At 53.4% G+C, this 19,844-nt stretch overlaps 5 protein-coding genes across 5 annotated transcripts; 2 read left to right on the forward strand and 3 right to left on the reverse strand.

Annotated features, from left to right (window-relative positions):
• Positions 1–428: 428 nt before the first annotated feature.
• On the forward strand, positions 429–898 carry QC764_0034270 (uncharacterized protein; the record flags this gene model as incomplete). Its single annotated transcript, XM_062940223.1, has 2 exons — positions 429–660; positions 870–898. The coding sequence occupies 2 exons, from the start codon at positions 429–431 to the stop codon at positions 896–898; spliced, it is 261 nt and encodes an 86-aa protein (XP_062802860.1).
• A 227-nt stretch (positions 899–1,125) lies between these two features.
• QC764_203720 (uncharacterized protein) lies at positions 1,126–2,474 on the forward strand (the record flags this gene model as incomplete). Its single annotated transcript, XM_062944073.1, has 5 exons — positions 1,126–1,276; positions 1,341–1,403; positions 1,476–1,546; positions 1,608–1,894; positions 1,955–2,474. 5 exons carry the CDS (start codon positions 1,126–1,128, stop codon positions 2,451–2,453), a joined length of 1,071 nt encoding a protein of 356 aa, XP_062802861.1. The 3' UTR covers positions 2,454–2,474.
• Positions 2,475–4,010: 1,536 nt separating this feature from the next.
• Positions 4,011–4,417, reverse strand: QC764_203725 (uncharacterized protein; the record flags this gene model as incomplete). The annotated part of the gene is made up of 2 exons (XM_062944074.1): positions 4,011–4,169; positions 4,358–4,417. 2 exons carry the CDS (start codon positions 4,415–4,417, stop codon positions 4,011–4,013), a joined length of 219 nt encoding a protein of 72 aa, XP_062802862.1.
• A 364-nt stretch (positions 4,418–4,781) lies between these two features.
• On the reverse strand, positions 4,782–9,699 carry DCR2 (Phosphatase dcr2). The gene is made up of 4 exons (XM_062944075.1): positions 8,684–9,699; positions 7,187–8,574; positions 5,232–6,627; positions 4,782–4,983 (listed from the first exon to the last, which is right to left on the reverse strand). The coding sequence occupies exons 1-3, from the start codon at positions 8,696–8,698 to the stop codon at positions 6,351–6,353; spliced, it is 1,680 nt and encodes a 559-aa protein (XP_062802863.1). The 5' UTR covers positions 8,699–9,699; the 3' UTR covers positions 4,782–4,983; positions 5,232–6,350.
• A 958-nt stretch (positions 9,700–10,657) lies between these two features.
• On the reverse strand, positions 10,658–15,187 carry QC764_203740 (uncharacterized protein; the record flags this gene model as incomplete). The annotated part of the gene is made up of 1 exon (XM_062944076.1): positions 10,658–15,187. One exon carries the CDS (start codon positions 15,185–15,187, stop codon positions 10,658–10,660), a length of 4,530 nt encoding a protein of 1,509 aa, XP_062802864.1.
• Positions 15,188–19,844: the final 4,657 nt, after the last annotated feature.

Below are 19,844 nucleotides of genomic sequence, written 5' to 3' on the forward strand. Positions count from 1 at the left end.
TCCCCGGAGCGAGCGCCGCACCTGGAAACAAACCCCGCAGTTGCCCGCCCTTCTCGTCCGCCAACACCAACGGCGTCGTGAGCGTCCAATCCACTCTGATCGTGGCAGCTCATCGCCATCATCCAAAGTGGAGGCCCGAGGCGACGATCCCGCCTTCCGGAAGGGGGCACTTCCCCTCGGCCACCTTCCCGGATGAGTGATTTTTGATTAATGGCCCTAATTTGGGGGCGTCGAGCCCGAGCCTGCTAGTTGCTGCTGAGAGGAAGGAAGAGGTAAGGGGCAGAAGAGACAGAAGGAAGGGGCAGAAGGACACTCCCACCGCCGGCACTTCAAAAAGATTCGCTACCATACCATGGAAACCCTGACTCGAACACAAAAGAAGACGAGGCGATCGGATGGATGATCCCGTGGCATTCTTCTCAACCTCCATGGGCCGATCCTGTGATAGAAACTCGGTGTACTCCACTGACCACAACAACAGTGTGCCAATCGCATCAACTGTGGCAGCCAAGCAGCCATGCTCACTGTTTCTCGAAAACAACACCCCCCGTGATCCCCTACACGCACATCCCGCGCAGTGGTATCTGAGGTGGCTCTCCTTGATCTTCGCGGCCTTGAAGAGCCCAGCGTGTGGCGCACCCTCGGCCAATGCACCGATTGGTGAATAGACAAACACCCCCAGAGCAAGAGACCCGAAACCCCTGCCAAGTGACCGACTTCTCTTTCCCAGAGAGCATGATGCAACGCTTTCTGCATGGTTTCTGAATTCGATTCGGGCCTGCCGTTACAACAGTGGCAGAATTCCCTGCCCGCTTGCTGCGTTGCCTTGACCTCTCTCCTAAACCTGCTACCTAGCATAGATTGTATAGGTCCAAGGGGCGTCAATATTCGTCTCTGATACAAAGAAACATGCACATACCACCTCGAGGTTAGCACGACTTGTACGGTGTATATCCCTCCTCCTGCCTCCCCTGAGACGTCGTGGGTTTCGAGGGCCTCGTCTGAACTTTCGTCTCGTCTCGTCTCGTCTCGTCTTGTCTCGTCTCTGGTTCTCGACGCTCTCCGTCCGACGTGCAGATCAACCACCATCTCTGGTCTCGAACCCTCCCGAAATCGTCAGTCAACATGGGCTGGACATTCAACACCAGGGACCCGGATGCCCCTACCATTGGACCGTTGATCACTGGAGTTTCAGCTGCTCTCACCTTTGTCTCTCTCGTGACGGTATGTCTCCGGGTCTATGTGCGGGCTGCCATGATCAAAGCCTTCGGTGTCGGTAAGACTCCCACGCGAGATTTGGGTGTGTCGATATCGCCTCTAACCTAGTTGTCCACTCACAGATGACTACCTAATTCTCATCACTTGGGTGTGTGCGGCTGGCTTTGCCGTCGTCACTATTGTTCGTGAGTATCCTCGAAGAAGAAACACCAAGCAGCGAAGAAGAAAAGAAAAGCACTAACATCTCGGCTGTCCAGAAACAAAATGGGGCCTTGGTCTACGGAACATTGATGACTTGCCCCCCGAAAATATTTATAACTTTGGGCTTGTCAGTGTGCCACCATCAACCTAGCAAAAATCATCATGAGGCTAACCGCCATCACCAACAGATTCAATACATGGGCGCACCATTCTACATCAGCAGTATCTTGGGCTTCAAACTAGCCCTGCTGTTCTCCTACCTTCGCTTCATCCCCAAGGGTATCTACCGATACATGACCATTGGCGTCATCGTCGCCTGCTGTCTCTTCCACCTTTCTTTCCTCATCGTTCAGATCAACCTCTGCCAGCCAATCGCTTTACAATGGGACCCAACCATCACAGAAGGATCCTGCATCAAGGGAGTGCCCTTCTACACCAGCATGGCCTCCCTCACCATCGTCTTTGACGTTATTGTGTAAGGCCCTCTTCCCTCCAACCCAGCCTAGACCCGTCACTGACTGTTTTTCCCCTGTAGTATGCTCACCCCCTTCCCCGTCCTCGTCAAATCCCGCATCCAAAACCGCAAAAAGCTCGTCCTCCTCGGCCTCTTTGGTCTCGGCCTCTTCATCACCGTCATCCAAATCATCCGCATCCAAACCGTCAAGCAACTGGCCAACTACCTCGACTCGGCCCCGTTGATCCTCTGGTCCGCCGTGGAAAACAATCTCGGTATCATCGTCGCCAACGTGCCCACCCTCGCCCCGCTGGTCAAGTACTACAATGAGAAATCCACCGGTGGAGGAAGTGGTCTCCGCTCCAAGAAGACTGGTTACGCCTCCCAAGACGTCGGCTCGAGATATGCGATGAGGACGTGGAAGAGCAACAGGTCCAAGGCGTTGGAATTGGGCAGTGTGCATGATGCTACGGACGGGAGTTTTGAGGGGCATGTGATGAAGGGGAATACCAGCACCGAGATGATTTTGGATCATGAGGGGATTACGAAGAAGGTGGAGGTTGTTATTACTCGCAACTAGGGGACTGACAACCGGGGGGGGGTTGCTGGATATACTGACGAGGGGGGGAGGGAAAATGCAATGACGAGGATATGTGTGCATGACTTGGACTGGATTGTTAAAGAAAATTCTGGTTATGGCTGTTTGGTGTGTTTTCGCTTCAGGATAGAGAGGGCACCGGTCCCTGTAATACATACATAGAGTGGTGTACAACAACTTTTCCAATGGTCATCATGACGGTTCTAGTGGTGGTCTAATGAGAGACGTGGTGACGGCCTTGACACTAAATGCCGCACAGGTGGTGGGCACATGGCACTGTTGTCTTATAGCACAGGACATCCATATTGACGAGATGATAACAGGTAATCCAACACCAAGGCATGACGAGTCGCAAAGCAAACAACACATTATTCATCAAGAAGAATCACGGCAATCGTCGGTCAAACATGACATTTATTAGACCAGATATCTACGAGTCTCGCGGGTCCCCTGACCTATCGTAGATTCGTCGCCTCATTAAAACCTTCCTGGGCTTTTTTCTTCACGGGTCAAAGGAAAGAGCGGCCACCACGATCGTCCAGTCGGTCATCTTTCCACCCAGTCCACCTCGGGTAGCCCTCCATAGTATATACACTCCAAAACCAAAACCAAATTACATGATAGCCAGCGTTTCCAAACCGAGACTGTATAGGTATCATTGTTGTATGTTTGATGTCGTTTCTGTGTCGTTTCCATATCATTTCCGTGTCGTTTCCACATCATTTCCATGTCGTTTCCAAGACTCCAAAACTTCGAGTGGGGTATAATGCAAGTAAATCCAACGCTGTCCTCATTCCAAAGAACAAAAGCCCAAAAACAAAAAAGATCCTCCCCTCAGACTGGGAGTGGTCAATGAGATGAGCCAAGATAGCCTCATTTTTGCGTGAGATCAGCCAAAACGACCCTCCGTCTCACCTTACGTCTCATGGGATGAAAGGTGTTTTTTTTTTTTTTGGCGGTGAGGATGTTGTGTGGGTGTCCGGTGACGGTTGTGGCCTGGGTGAGAGTGACCTGGGTGATGGTGAAGGTTGTGGCTCTGGGGCTACTAACCTTACCAAGATAGCGGGCCGAAAAAACTACCAGAGGTCTCATGAGCCGGTGAGATGAGATACATCGTGTGGGCCGTGGGATGAGCCGAAGGTCTGGGTCCGTGGGATGAGTCAAGATGAGGGTCATCTCGTCTCATCTCATCTCACTGACCACCCTGTTCATATCCATCCATGGAAAGCCAGTCCGCGTTTGGATCAGATGCCCTCCAGGACCCCAAGACCGTAAGGATCAGATGCCCCCATCCGCTCCTCAAAATGACTTGCCACTGGCACCTGGAGATCCTCCAGCCCCAAACTCAAGTCCACAGACTCCTCACCCCCCTGCGCAAGCTGCTCCCCCTCAACTCCTCCAAAATTCCCGTTTGAGAGCCCTGGGTCAACCGCTCCCAAACCCCGGGTCACAACGTCGTCCTCCGCTTGAGTGAGCTGCTGCCCGCCAGGTTGTTGCCCGCTTGCTAACCACCTCTTCAACCCGCGCTCTCCTCGCGTTTTACTCGGCAATGGCGGCCTTCTTCTTCTCTTGCCCAATCTTTTTTTTCGCCGCCGTCAGATATCTCCTCCTCCCCCAATCTGTGAGCTTGTCCCAAGCCAGAGGTCTATCCCCTTCGGCTTGAGCTTTCGCGTGCAGCTCCATTGCCATGACGCGTTTCTCTATACACACATGTGATCAGCACACAGCCGGGGATAGCAAGGGGGGCTACGTACTGTGCTCCTGGTGGGGGGGTAGATGTTAAAGGCGAGGGGCGGGCTAGGGGAGAGAGTGGGATCTAGACATCATATCAGTATCAATAAATGAGCTCGGATGAAAAAAAACATGGGGCTTTGTAAACGAGTAACCACGTTCGCCAACGCTGGCCTGTTCTGAGAGGAGACGAGGGGACAAATCGTTGAAGACATTCGCAAGGCCTCAATATGTTTTGAAAAAGAGTATAAGCAGACGTGATGATAGAATCGATGAAGGTATTTGCAAATTTCAGGAACGGAATCCCAAAGCCATTCGTAAGCCCCCGCCTTGACCGTTGAAATAAAGGCACAAGCAAATGTAAGAACAAGGTCCCCAGAGCCATTGCAGATGCTTTAAAATCAAAACTATAAGGCGAGCAGATGTAGGAAGACAACAGTGAAGGCATCTGAAAACGTTTGAACAAACAGAAAAAGAAATAAAGAAAAGTAAGAAGAGGAATTAATAATGGGGAAAGATAACTTACATGCTTGCTGGACACCGCCAGCAGGAAGATTACCCAGCGCGAGGCGGGGAGGGGTTGCTGATAGGTCACGAAACTTTGCAACGTCCCCTTTGGCTTCTATTTTTTGGGCGTTCAGTGTGCTGTTGCGATTCCTATCTCTTGAGGATTCAACTTGCTGGCGCAATGAGAACACCTGCCTGCCCTAGGACTACCCCCAGAACCACCCGGAGAGCGCTGAACCCACCTACCCTTTTTACCACTTAGAAGCGTAATGGACTTCCTCACCTGTCCACCGTCCTGGTAATTGCGAACAAGCACCGCCAGCTCATTTGAAACTTATTGCCCATTTCCCACCTGACACTCAGTCACTATTAGCGCGTTAATTCGATATCCTGCAAAACCCGCGAATCCGATTGTCCAAAGAACCCACAACCAAAAGCCAGCATGTCCAACCCGACGACTGCAACCACGCCATCACTCACCTGTCAACCCTCTGCTATCCACACGGACATCGAAATCGAGACTTTCATCATCTCTACCGCCATCTCCATCCCCAAAAAATATCACACACCGAACCGTCGATTACGATCCCGACCGCAAACCTCACCCCCAGCATTCCAAACCCGACGACGATCTCAACACTGCTCGCCAGAAGCACCCCTTGATCGACATCGCTAACGAAGAGATATCAGTATCATTGTCACCTCTACCATCATCACCTCTACCACCCTCTCTCCCCTTCCCGGCCGACCCTGCTGCCTAGGTAGATATCTCCCTTACAACCAACGCCACCCCCGCAGCCACATCTCTGGCCCTCAGCATCTACATACAACGCGAACTCCACCACAGCATCTACCTCTACTCGCCGCCCGAGTAGGAGGGGGAGGAAGGAATATCCAAAAAAAGGAGAGGCCTGGTTCCCCCGCCAACGTCAATCCGCGCAGTCGCTGGTCCCCCTTTCCCGTGCGCGCACGGTCGCTTGGCTGGCCTATACGTTTACAAGATCCCAAGCATCGCGAAGGGGGTGTTATGGTGATGAAGGGGGATTTTTTTCTTTCTATTTTTGGGGAAAATATGCGAAAATGACACTGTTTTTGGGAATTGCCTTGTGGAATATGGGTTTTACGCGGGAAAAGCAGGGGTTGCAGCACCCCTTTTTCGTGCATATGCAGAGGATCGTGAAGCAAACAAATCAGGGGTTGCTTTTGCTTGGGAACTTGAGAAGATCGAGATATATCATTTCTGGTCATAAAAACACAGGGAAATGCTCTTTTGACGGGAAATCGTCGGAAACATTGAAATTGACGGATTTATCGTCTGTTTTTCGTTGCAAAAATGCCATTTTTGTAGAATTTTCATGATTTTATATGCTGTCAAATCATCAATATCAAGCGCTGGTCTCTCAGCCTCTCCAAAACGCGCTCCCAGTACTAAAACACGCTCTCAGCACTTAAATGCGCTCTCAATACCAAAACGCGCTTCCAATCCGTCAGACGTTGTCAGTGCCCCTGAAGCTTGATTCACCGCCCTCCCCACCCGCCATCACCTGTCAAAAGCTCAGCTGCCCCAAAACCGCTGTCATTTGTACACAGTATGTAATATCTCACCCCGTTACGTAGGTACACTCCCCACGGCAGTCGTCCTCAGCCCTGCATGGGCGCCACGACCTTCCCCCCATCGACAATAATCAGCTCGTCAATCTTCTTGCCCACATCCTCCCCCCATTCTGACCTCTTCCACGTCGTGATCCTCGCCTCGTTGGTGTTGAAATCGAATATCCTGATCTTTCGGTGAAACCCACCGTAACCGGCGTACCCGCCAAAGCCAGTCGCGCCAGCGTAGCACATCCACAGTGCGGGCTTGGGCTGCTGGCCCTCGGCGTTGATGGATTTCAGGCCGCAGTACTCGTTCACGTGGTCACTGCCAAAGCGGGTTAGCACCAACTAACCTTGTTATCGTGGTAGGTTCAAGGCTAGAACAGGGCGGAACGGCTGTTCGGACGGGGTGGGCCGTGGAGCTGAGCGCTTGGCGAAGCCTCACGAGCACAGGCTCCGGACCCAGTGACCCAGAACGCCTTGGGCATGCAAGCCTCAGGCTGGACTGGAGAGAGGCTGGGCCACGCGTCAACAGAGCCCGCCAACTGCCCATGAATGGCTTAGACTGGATATGGAGGACACGCCATCACTCAACGACAGAGCCACCAACTATCCATTAGAGACTTCAGACTGGTTATGGATGCGCCACACCAGTTGATACGACAGAGCCCACCAGCTGGCCACGAAAGACCGACCCAAACTGACAGTGAAATACACCTCGCCAGTTGAGGACAGGGCCCACCAGCTGGCCACCCAAGACCCAAATCGGCCATGAAAGATAACCGCACCACTCGGCATGGTCCATCTCACAGCTCGCCCTCCCCAAGCCCAACCCATCCCTCTTCCAGCAAGCCAACACATCAAATGAACAAGGTATCACTTACTGCCCACAACTAACCATCATCACCCCCTCCTCAACCAACGCCCCGTAGAACCCCGAATTATACGCCGGCGCCGTACTCGCCTCCCTCATCCACTCCCCCACAATCGTCAGATTCATATCCCTATACTCCGGAATCGGAATATGAATAAACGCAACATCCATATGATGCTTCCTGTACTCCTTATGCGCCTTCTTCAACCCCTTCGCCGTCTGCCGAAACCAATCGATCTGGTTCTGCTTCAACCAGTCATACCCATGGTACTTCCTCTCGTTCGGACTATACGCGTGTGTGTCAAGCAGATAGACCGTGATGGCTGAATGCCCCGAGCTCCCCTGGGCGAGCACTTCGATGTAATAGTTCCCCACACCGTCGACATCCACTGGTCCGGCCTTGGAGAGGGAATACGGCAACGCCTCGATCAGCTCCATCTGCGCAGCCCTCGACATCGACCCCTCGTCGTCGTGGTTGCCGAAGATGGAAACATACGGGATCTTGTGCTTGATCAACAGCTGGGCGTACTTGAAGATGGCCGACTGCGTGTCGGGCGACGTCTCCCCGTTAACCTGGTCCCCCGACAGCACCACCAGATCAGGCCTTTCTTCTTCGATAACCCTCTCGATAAAATCAATCGTCCTCGTGTCCGCCTCGCACTTGCCCCCATGCTTCTCATCCCACCCACCAGGCAGGCTATCCCTGCACTTCCCCACCCCCGTCGAAAAGTGAATATCAGCCAACTGCATGATTTTATACCGTCCATTATCCCTCACCCGCGGCACAGGCTTGGTGATCTCGACCGGCGCCCCCCTCCGAACAGTGATGTGCGCAGCATGGAACTTCCTCCCTCCGTCGAGAAGCAAAGCCGTCGAACCAGTCAGCATCCACCCGGCCCTCGCCTCGATGGCATCGTCCCCGAAAAGAACATCAACCGCCGTGACGGCCGATTTCGAGTCTGATACCCCCCGTTTGGAGGAGCGCTTGATCCAGAGGCCGCCAGGGCGGGACTCCCACTTCTCTTCCGAGTCTGAGTTGTCGGACGACTTGGAAGGGTTGAGTCTCCCGACTGTTACGTCGATGACGACCTTGTCTTCTGAGGTCAACTCCTCTTCTCGCTTACGCTGGACGTGGAGGTAGGCGCTGCTGAGCACCGACTGTTTGAGATACAAATCCTTCTCTACCCTGTGCCATTTTTTGGGATCAAGCTTGCAGCTTGAGAAGGGGTTTAGAGAGGAGCAAGTGGTGAGGGTGATGTCCGTGATGACGGAGCCGTGGTGGTGCGTGGGGAGATAGGTGTGGATTGCGTTTGGCAAGACGCGGTAGTGCCGGTCAAGGAAGAAGATGACGATGAAGGTGAAGATGGCGGCGGTGGAAGTTTGGACTATTGTCCGGACCTGGGAGAGGGGGTTAGCGGCGGGTCGGCAAGCCGGTGGTAGGACGTGTATGCAGGGTAAATGAGATCACAGCCAAGCTAGGCAGAGAACAAGAGAGAAGAGCACATACAATTCGTCGTGTCATTGTGGCTGTTGGATTTCTGTACTGTAAAAAAAAAAAAGCCAAAAGCTAAAGTGTTGGAAAGGTCTCCAACTGTATCGATAGGTTTGGCCTATGGACTTGTAGACAGAGCATCCCCCCCCCTGTTGGGTATTATGTGTTATATACTGGGTGTATCGCTTTCGTCCGTCAGATCGATCCAAGATATTTCTACCTCGACGCAAAGACGAACTTGCAGGAAAAAAGATCTGGGACCGGCCGCGCAGCAGCAGCAGCGTCGTGGAGGGTGGACAGCAGCAGCAGCAGTAGTCGAGGGTCTATGCCCATCTTTCTACCATGCCGGTCGCGCCACACACACAGAAGAACCCCCAAGCTTCCTCTCTTCTTTTCTCTTTCTCTCTTTCTCTCTCTTTCTCTCTCTTTCTCTCTCTCTCTCTATCTCTCTCTCTGTATTTACCGATATTGATCGTCGTCGCCGTCGCCGTCGCTCGAGGTTCGGTCTCTGTGGGTATGCTGAATGTCGAATTCGTTGGACGCAGCAAGAAGGGTGATGGACTCGCTTATTAACCCGTTGGAAATGCTCTCGAGCGCGTGTGATGCGAAGCGTAAGGGTGAGCCACGAAAGCTAATGTCGTCGGCGTTGCAATGATAGCAATGAAGTTCTAGATACCTCGATGGGTAGGTCGTTGAACGTGGTGCTGGCAACAGAAAAAAGTTGAGAAAGGGGATGATTTGAAGTTGTCCAAGACAGGCAGGCAAGGGGCTTGAGGCGGCGGAGTGCCGACAATCCGGGGTAAGGTGAGCAGCCGCCCCGCCAAGATCCTGGTGTTAGGTGGGGTGGGGACGGTTAAGGGGTGAAACGTTCTGGAATCTTTCTTGGAGGGACATTTGAAGACGGTAAGTACACATCATTGGTGTAAATACGCTGGCAAATAGATAGACAATACATGAACGGAACGGTAATCCTCTCGGTAAAGATATTTTGGGTTCTCGACACAACCCTGACATCAACTCTGCCCTACCCAAACTCCTGGGTCACAACCACGACCACGAGAATGTAACCAACGCTGTTTCCCCTGTGGTTGTGGTGACGTTCGGTGTGGTTGAATGAAGGCGTAACTTAAACGTGGCCGTCTGGGTGTGTTCCAGAACACGAGCAGATGGCTTAAACGCCTAGTCTCTCAACAACTGATGATTCCGATGGTGTGATCACCACCAGCCTGGCCAGCAGGAAAGATAAATATCTCTCCCGACGCACATGCAACTCCATATTTAGAATAAAATTCAACACGCAAGTCGTTCATTTTTAACTTCTTTCCAAATTCTTTCCTATCAATATGTACAGCCAGCTATCCAATATCTCCCTCCTCCTCTCCCATCCTATATCTCCTGCACAGCAAGTAAAGACCGACCGGGGGTATCTCATCCTAATCTCCATCCTCTCTCTCCAACAAACAAAAAAATCGCTCAAACGATGCCCAAACTAATGATACCCCAAAAAGAATTCATAACTCCATAACGTTCATTGTCTTCATCTCCCCTTCCTCCAATGTAATCCATCCATCCAGTGGGTGTTCCATATCATAGTGCGTGTACTCTTCCCCTCGTCGAACGTATTATCTCCAGGGAAAAAAAAAAAAAAAAAAAAAAAAAAACAATGTTGCCTATTAATAACCATGTATGTCCCTCCTCGCTCCTGTCGATTGTGAAGACATTTTGTCGAAGCGAAAAAGATGATGATGTCGCCGTGCTGTGTTTACCGGCCATGAGTGATGAGAGGCGAAAATAAATGTCCAAGTTGTACAGAATGGTAAGTAAAAGAAGGGCTTGCGCCCTCTTGAGTCTTTCTCTTTGTTGTCTTTCTTATAAGTCTTCGGAAATGTTGACAGAAATGTATGTTGTTGTTGTTGTTGTTGTTGTTGTTGTTGTTGTTGTTGTTGTGCGTTGCTTGGTGGTGGTGTCGTAAACCTTCTTTGTGGGAGATTAAATACTCGCCACCCTCGCCCTATTCCCATCCGGCACTCGTCCATAACACACCATCAACTTCAAACTCGTCCCCCACTCCTCGCACTCCTTCACCAACATCCTATCCCTCCACATGCTTCCCTTCGATCCAGGCCACCCCATCCCCGGATTGGCAACTCCCGCGCTCTCATAGCACCTAGTATACCACCACCTCCCCACCTTGGCCACCATGCTCGTGATACTCTCATCAGCGACCGGTCCCTCCTCGCTCATCAGCTCTGGCAGGCTACGTTCATCCTTCTTGTTGGTGTTGGTCTGGGTAAAGGAGACTCTTGAAGATCGGGTAGCTGGGCTTGCGACGGGGATGCCGACTCGGCAGGTCTTGATGTCGGTGAAGCCCTTCCTGTTGATGAGACGCAGGATCAAGTCCGAGGTGGAACCAAGACTGGTGTCAGGGGTGCGGGCGTGGATCCTCTCTTTCAAACGACGAACAGCCCTCCGACCGCGGTTGCCCATGTTGTTAAAGTCAACGTCGAGAATGGACAGCTCGATGAATCCGCCTGGCTTGAGAACGCGGCGGGCTTCTGAGATGATGTTGCGGTAGTGGGACTCAGGACCGGCGGCAGGGAAGCGAAATACAACTGCTGTGAAGGATTGGGCACCAAAGGGAAACTTGTCGAGATGCGAGCGGTACTGAATTTGGTGGTGGTTGGGTGGGCTTAAAGGGATGGTGGTGCTGGAGGAGGTTGAGCTGCGGTTTTGATGCTCGGCAGGCAAAGGAGTCCGAGGAGAAAGGTTGAAGAAAGTTGCGGCGGGATACGTCTCGGCAGCATAAAAAGACCAGTCGTCGTTGCCGAGGCCGTCAATCACCAAGATGGAAGGACGTTTCAGGGAGCCAACTTCAGGAATGAGCTCGTCGCGGATGGGACTGAAAAGCACATGGCCAAAAGTGAGCCACTTGGAGACTGTCATGGAGCCCACACGGAGGTTGACTTGAGAGGTTGGTGTGATCTCCTCAGAGCTTTGGCTACTGCAGCTGCCGGACGAGATGCGGGTCTGTTGAACTTGTGCTGGTGTGCTGTTGACTTGCGGTGCCGGCTCCGGCTTCTGAGGTTCGGCAGCCGTGGTGGGCATGTCAGCAGTGGGAATAGAGACGCAGATAGACATGCCAGTATCCAAGGCACGTCGAACTTCCTCAGCCATTTCCGTTGTGTATACACTGGAGCTAGTTTGCTCCATGCCCTGACGCAAAGCCTGCACCAAACTAGGCAGAGGCGGGGGGCTGAGAGTAGGCGACTCCAAAGCCGGCTCGATCCGTTTGGTAGCCTCTAGACGAAGTGGTTTCGGCCAGGCCTTGCCTCCAATGGCAGAGAACCTGGGAGTATCCTCCCCAAGCAGATCGTTATACTCGTCCCAAATCTCATCCTCTGCAAGCGGAGCGCTGGGGTCTGGGACAACTGCAGTGGCTTCCGCATAGTTGAAGAAGCCACCCGAGCTGCTCGAAGATGTTGTCGTGCACTGGGAGTTCTTCCGTGGCGAAAAGGAGAGGAACTCGTGATGAGAGCGATTGGGGTCGACAGGAGACAACCTCGGGATACCATAGATCAACGCTGAAATGTTGCTGATGCTCCGTTCCGTCAGCTCGTCCTGAACGAGCTCAGGCGTCAGGTCCTTGGGAGGCATGGGCGCAGTGGCCATTGGTTCAACATTCTGGACAATGGACTTCACTGCTGGTGCTTGGATGCTTCGTCTGTTGAAGGGTCTCGAGAAACTGGGAGGCGAGAGTTGTTCTGTCCTGGCGCTGACAACCTTTGGAATCCGACCAACTTGCGGGAGTCTGCTCGGTCGAGGAGGAGCCTGTCGTGGAGGCATGGCCTGCCTCTCAGGTGGCGACATTGGTACTGCAGACATCGGCGCAGGGTTGATAGGAGAGGTGACAGTACGTTTTGGGATGATAGACGATGGAGTCATATTCGCCTGGGGCACTGGAATTTGCGTCGAGCGTCTCTTATATTCCGTAACCTTCACTGGCGGTTGAGCTGGCGGTGTATCTGCCCGTTTGGCTTCTCGAAGCACTTCATCGAGGTCTGGGGTTTCTGCATCCTCTGCCTCTGACGAGTCGATCAAGGTGTAGAAGGCCACAGGCTTGCTTGGAGGTGCTTCGACGGCGGCCACAGTGGGCTTCTCTGGTTCTACCTGTTTCTCCACGGCAGGTTGGCTATGGGATCGACCAAAGAAGTTCCACTTGCGGGGAGATCGAGAACGTTTTATGAGCTTCTTGGGGCCGAGGTTGGTCGAGGTGGCCGGTTCCGTTTTGGCCTTGGCCAGGCCTACCGAGGGGTCAAAGACGGAGTCATCCGACATAATGCTGGCGTCCAAGCTGGTGAGAGAGGGTGACACAACTTGCGGCCTGGTGACGATCGGCTTAGGCAGTCTCGGAGGCTCTTGTTCTCCAGATTTGAGCCGCTGCATAGATCTCCGGAGGGCGAGGGTAGGCTTCAACGTTTGTGCCTCGGAAACACTGCTTTCAGATGGGCGACGAGACGAAGGCGCAGGGGATGGTGTAACACCGCGTGGAATAGGTGACGGCCACAGGGTATTGCGTGGTTGTTCGCGAGAGAACAGCGAGATTTGGGAGCTATTCCTGGACTCAACACTGGGGCGTCGAAGAGACATGCTCTGGCTGCTCTCGGTGCGTGTCAGTTCGGCACTCGCGTTTCTGTTTTCGATAATCTCGCCCCCGGCAATGATGACGGGTGCCATCCGCTCCGCAAGAAACGAATCGCCTGGCTTGCCCTCCTGCGAGGACATGGTACCAGGTATTACACGACCAGGGAGGGTGGTGCTGCTTCTCCGACGTGCATGTCCTAACCGCCCATAGCCCTCGTGTCCAGTGCCAGCCGCAGGTCCTTTCCTTGCCGTCTTATCCTTTTTCTCTTGCTCCTGGCTTGGCTCCGGTACTGTTTTGGTTCGCCGGCCAAAGAGCGTGAAGCGGCTCTTGAAGACTGATACACCAGGACTGGGTGTCCGGGTGGTCCTCCCAACTTCTGGTTTGGAAGAGGCCGGCACATCTCCAAAGGTCGCAGCCCGAGGTGCTGGAGTAGCTTCTCGAACAGGGGGCCGCCGAGAGAGATAGCTCGGTCGATCCGGGAGAGATGGCGAAGGGGGAGGTCGACTTGCAGGGCCTTGGGTCGCCAGGGCACTATGTCTTCGGTCAGACAACGAAGTAGATGATAAGTTGCTATGAACGACCGGGATAGGTTGGCCCAATGGCACTCGAAGATCCGGGGTTCCATCTCGACTGGGTCTGACAGGTGGCGTCGACTTGGGCGAAGTGACAGGCTGCGCAGCCTGGACATGTCGAGGGCGGGAATTTAATGTGGCTTTGGCGGGAGGAGGAGAGGCCGTCCGTGGTTGGCCAGCCTCGCGTGCGGGTTGAAATGGCGACTGGCCTTCATCTCGGCTACCGTTGGACTTGTGCGACGACTTTCGAGGTGGGGGGGTCGGTGGAAGCACAATCTTCTTCTTTTTCTTCTCTTTCCCATCTGCCCCTGCGCGAACTGTCGAGTTGGACGAAGACGAATTGGACAGCTCTCTTACCACCGGCAACCCCTGAGGATCAACGCTTGCACAATCTACCTCATTTGATATGCTTCCGTTCCTGCGTTTGGTGACTGGAGGTCGAGTCTGAACAAGCTCGGCCTGTCGTAGTCTGCCGGTAGATGGTGGTGCAATCCGGAACGGAGCCACGAGGCCAGGAGATTGAGAGCACATCGACGTTGGTGTGGTGTCACGGCTGTAAGGACCAGGCCCTGGGGATTCGGACCACCTGGTTGAGGGGCTTCCGCTAACTTGACTGCTGTTTCCCGAGAACAAAGGCGTGGGGGGGGGAAGGTCATGAGTAGCAAGTCGGTGGAGCACAACATCTCCGTATCTGTCCAGTTCCGGGTATATTGTCACTGGTTGGGCTGTGGTTTTGGCAATCTCAACCTGGTGAGCAACATGTATCTCCATCGGGCTCTGGGTGAGCTCGCGATCAAGCTGTAAGCTCGACAAGTCGGGTGAAGCCAGCGGGAATGGGTCCGAGTCTGAGGAGTTGGTCCTGGTCGACTCCTCGTGGAGATCGGAACGGTTGGCCGTGTCTTGGACCAGGCCTGAGCGTTTTCTCCGGAGAACATTTCGTGGTTTGGAGCTGGGGGCCGGAAGCCTGCTGCTGGTTATCGTCGTAGTCACAGTTGAACCTGTTAACCCCAAAGTGTTGGGGCTGCCGATCGAAGCCCGGAAATGTGACTGTTGACCGAGACGAGAAGGCTCGAGCTGACCATCGGACGGTCGTCGATGTGAGAGAGCCATTGGCAGTCGGCTGGACATCTTGGGTGGCGGGATGGCCCGCAGCGCTTCACGGCGGGCATCTGGACCTTGTTTGATCTTCGAACTCGTGCCGGACCCTATCGTAGCCCTTGGGGTTTCCATCTGAGCTCCTGTGTTTCTGACCCCAAGATCACCTGACCGGCCAAGAGCCTTTGGCCCTGGCCTTCTTGAAGCCATTTGGATTCTATGTTTTGGAATCAAAGTAGGTCGTGTAGACCATAATCACCTGTGGCTCATTGAATACGGCGTGAGGTGGCGCAAAGGGAAGCTGTCTCGGGTGGTTCCCAATACGATGGAGGCGAAAGTGGCGGCCGCGGATCGAGGGGAGCTTTTGGGGGCAAATCTGCAACCGGGCAATTATGTATAACCTCAAGCAACCGACACTCGGGTCAAGTCTCCTGTTGACCAGAACGCCTTCGATACCAGGCCGCCTGGTGGTGAGGCCTTGGTGACACAAGGCGCAAAGAGCCTCGTGGTGTGTGTTGATATCAAGAATTCGCCCCTGAAGCAAAAAAGGGGCCAAGAGTAAAGAGATGACTAAAAATTAAAGATGGCAAAAGACCAAAGTCAGAATAGAAAGAAACGTAAAAAGGGTGGGAGTCGTCGCCAGGACAGGGGATATCGATGTAGGTATATCAACAGTCGAATGGGTAGAGGGGTCGCTAGGGTAGGTAGGTAGTGTCCCGCGAGGTGCGGGTGGGTGGGTGTAAGCTCGCGGACGCGGGTATGAGGTGGGGGCGTGAGAGCGGAAGCGCTTGCGCTGTCTTGGGTCTACCTTAACTCGACCTGTCCTGGTAAGGCCGTTCAACGGCTGGTCTTACACGGGTTGCCGAGGAGAGGAACCGGTGAAATAAGATGAGAAGCTCGGGAAGTCGTAATTAGAAGAGAATAGAAGAGAGGCCCACGGCACAGTTTGATCTTTGAAAGAGAGACGGTGAGAGTTTTCCCCAGACAGCACAGAGGTGTATGTCTAGCTATGCCATTGAAAATCCAGGGCTTCCTGGACCCTGTTGGACAGGATGGATGGAGAGCCAGGCCGATGTACACTTGTATCTCGAGCTATCCCCGACCTGAGTGGCGTAGACGCCGTCGTCCAGACCTGCATGCGACCCCTTGGAGGATGTCGGCAAAGTCATGTGGGTTCGTTCTAAATGGACATGGCCGACAAATGGCAGGATTGGGCAGAAAGAAGATGCAAGAGGGTCCGTTGAGAGAGCTCAGTTGCCAGTCATGCTGCTGACTCACGAGGGATTGTGGTATTGACTGCAGGCCCGTTGAGAAGAAATGGGTCGAGGCAGCCCAGCTCTGACGAAGCAATGCATTACATAGAGAGGGAGAGAGGTACTTCGTAGGATGGCAAAGTGCCCTGGGGTTGTGTTGCCAGTGGAGTCGCCGGGCCGGGGCAGGGCAGGGCGAGAAAGGCTCCACTAAAGACGGCCCTCGTTCACCTGAAGACTGCATGTCGCTGGGCAGACTGCGCCGCGATGCGCGCGAGACAGCCCTGGAAGCTGCATGACCCTAATGCCCTATGAGCGTCTGAAAGGCAGATTTTTCCCTACCATTGGGCACCAGAATCCCAAATACCCCAGTCCCATTCTCCCAATCCTCTCAATTCTCCTCTCAAGGCCGCATACCTCCTCTCTGCAGACCGACGTGGTTTTTGCCCATCTCATGACCGTTCCTGAACAGAAGCGAGGGAGAAAATCCTGCAAGTAATATAGCAGTCGTGGACGCTCTTAATGCTCTTAAGACCTGGGATCAGGCCCGAACTCTCCCAAGAGTCGCAAAGGCGGCTGGAGACGGAAACCGTTCGCCGCCACCGGTCTCGAGCGGCGTCGAGCGGGACAAGCGGGAGTTGAGCGGCGTGAGTGGTTGCTATGGTGGGCTTGCGGGGTGTGGTCCACGGTTCAACGTTTAGCGGTCTATGATCTCGGATAATTGTGGTCGCTAGGGTGAAGTTCAACAGACGGAGAGTGAGGTCCCAAACTTGCGAGTCGTTGATGGGCCAGCAAGGGTCGCAAACTGGTCGCTGCGTTTCGAACCCGCCAGCCGTCCCAAGACATCAAACCGGGGCTACGTCTGTTCGTCCGAAAGTGCCTGTCTGCCAGTGTCAGTCTAGCAAATCGGTGCTCTTGATGGCCATCAAACTCCCAACTCTCGCGCATCACCATTCGAGACATCACACCAGCAGGCTGTCAAAATTCCCAAAATCAATTGTGTGCTCTCACCTGGTGTAAGACAATCGAGACCCCGCACCACCCATGTCGTCGATCACCAGGGCCCTAGATAGCTCTCCACCCACGAGAAAGACGCCACTTTTTCCTCCGACTTCACGTGCTCAGGCAAACAACCTCGCGTCTCCTGTAGTCAACCGCCATTGCAACACAGATGAACACGATGGGGGAGCACAGCATCTGCCAAAATGGAGTGTTCCAGAAGACACAAAATCAACGGATACGAAGAAGAGGAAGACGTAAACCCCCCAACCGAGACGCCGTGGTTTGGCCAGCCGCCGTGCACGTGCGTCCCTATTCGTCGCCAAAACTGTGGTTGCCCCGCTATTTATTCTGATTGGCCAGAATACCATCTTTTCCAACCAATCGTAATTCTACTCTCTTGACTTTCCCGTCTGGACTTTTTCAACGTCCAGCCAAACAGCATCACTCATTAATCAAAAAGAAAAAAACTCTTTCCTGACTCCTGTTCGAAGTGGAGTTTCACTTATTTACTCCTGGATTCATGGAGATATCATTCGGCCGTTCTCACGGACTTTGAAAATGACCTGTCCACTTTCTCATGTCTCAACTCGGACATACAAGCCCTCTCCGGGATAGCACGCGGTCATGCACAAGATCTCTCTCATTTTCACATCCTTTAGGAGCGGGGTTATTACTCACAACTAGTCGGGATATCTGTGATAACTGTGATGAGTTGAATTAACACTGTCGGCAGTCGCATTCGCTTTGAAAACGGCACAGCCTCCAGGATCTGTTCTGATCCCGGAGCCGCACTCTCTCCTCCGTGATCGTCGCTCACCGACTCACGACACCGCTCTGTTGACCACAGAAGCTGATATCTCTACACGTGGAAATATGTCAATTGTCAATGAACACATAGAATGCCTCGTGGCTTGTAAGCTGCTCTCGATCGATGCAAGGTCCCGCTGTCTGTCTACCACGTAAAACAAGCGACAGTGGGATGGTTCCTGCACCACAAATGCACGATATCACCGGGAATCGGGGATGAGATACGTACGGCAGCCTGCCAAGCACGAACTAAACAGTATTGCCCAAACTACAATCGGTCAAGCCGGACAGCAACAGCAGCAACAAGCAAGAAACCAACGCACGACTGCATTCGAGCTTCTGCGGGACAGGGGCCCAGCTTGGGACCTGTCAAACCGACCGAGTTCTGTGGCTGGTGGCAAGAAGGATCTCGTCTGTGCGCTGCCGAGGCCGTTGGATGAATAAGAATGTTGCGTCCAGCAGTCTGCACTCCGCCACAAGCCCCAGGTTGCTGGGACCATCGCGTCCTCCGACCGACACCGATAACCGGACTGTTTGATTTTGGAGAGGGGAGGTGAGGCTGGTGACGTGGTCATCGAGAGTAGTTGTCCATGTCCTTGTCTCTGGCTGCCTCCCAGTTTTGCTCACCGCTGATGGCAACAAGAAGTCTCTTCCAAACGCACGCCGGAGCAAAAGACACGCAACTCTTACGACGACGGCATGGCGAAAACCGATGGATGATATGCTTCATATCAGAATATCAAGCCGGTTCTAGCCACAGACGTGCCATTGATGGAGGCATCTCTGGAACCTGCCGAATGGCATCATCTGCGAATCCCTGCCCGTTCTTTGGTCAGTGGCACCCGCCAAGGAGGGTGCTGGCAGGGGCACCTACCCGGTCGACAGGGATCCTGACAGCCTCATTGGCGGGTGTGAATCTGCAATGGACGGGATCTGCATCTTCTTCAGGAGTCCTCATCAGTAACGTGATGTCGAAGTGGTGTGAAGCTATCGCTGATATTTTCATCTTTTCAAACTTCGATTGCCCTTCAGGATTCACTCCTGCAGCAGAGGATAGCATTGGTGCAGCGAGCTGCATATTGTTGGTCCCTCCATGCGACCAATGCTACGGGGCAACTTGATATGCTCCTATCAACTCGTGATCCCTCCCGCTTGCCAAAACTTGAACAGCGAGTCGGCCGCCGTCGTTGGCAGAGGCAGATACCGACTGCTTGGGTCAAATCATCCAACAATGAGAACCAGGATAGCATATAGCGCCCCAGGTCTTCGCCAGCCACAACCAGCAACCCGGGACGTCATGTGCCTTTTCTGTCGCCAGTAATATCAAGGGCCGAGTCTTGCACTCTTTCCAGTTGACCAGTAACTCGTGCTTCTCCAATCCAGTAATCATCGTCATGGCTTGCATACTCCAGACAATCCACCGATCTACACAAACTCAGCTGGACAGGCTCATCATCCTCCCTCCTCTGATGAGTTGTCAGAAGGACAATAGCTTTATCCAAGCTAGAAAGATATCAACAAAATCCTGACTGGAATTCCTCACGTGGGCTGATCTGGATCTAGTGATCCTTCACCCCCTCCTCTTTGGACTGTCATCTTTTCCGTGCCGCCGCGCTTAATTCTCCCCTCCACACACCAACCCTTAGCAGTCTCTTGCCCAACGACACCGTCAACTGGTTCATGTCTCACCCCTCAAGGCCAAAAGCCTAGCGGCGGTCCTTACCTTTAGCCATTCCCTTCCCGCTAGGAAAAGAAACGGCCTTGGTCATAGTCCCTAGCGGGGCATAGTCGACCGATTTCCTGGGACT

This window comes from Podospora pseudoanserina, chromosome 2 (genome assembly GCF_035222485.1).
Source record: "Podospora pseudoanserina strain CBS 124.78 chromosome 2, whole genome shotgun sequence".
Taxonomy (NCBI): Eukaryota; Fungi; Ascomycota; class Sordariomycetes; order Sordariales; family Podosporaceae; genus Podospora; species Podospora pseudoanserina.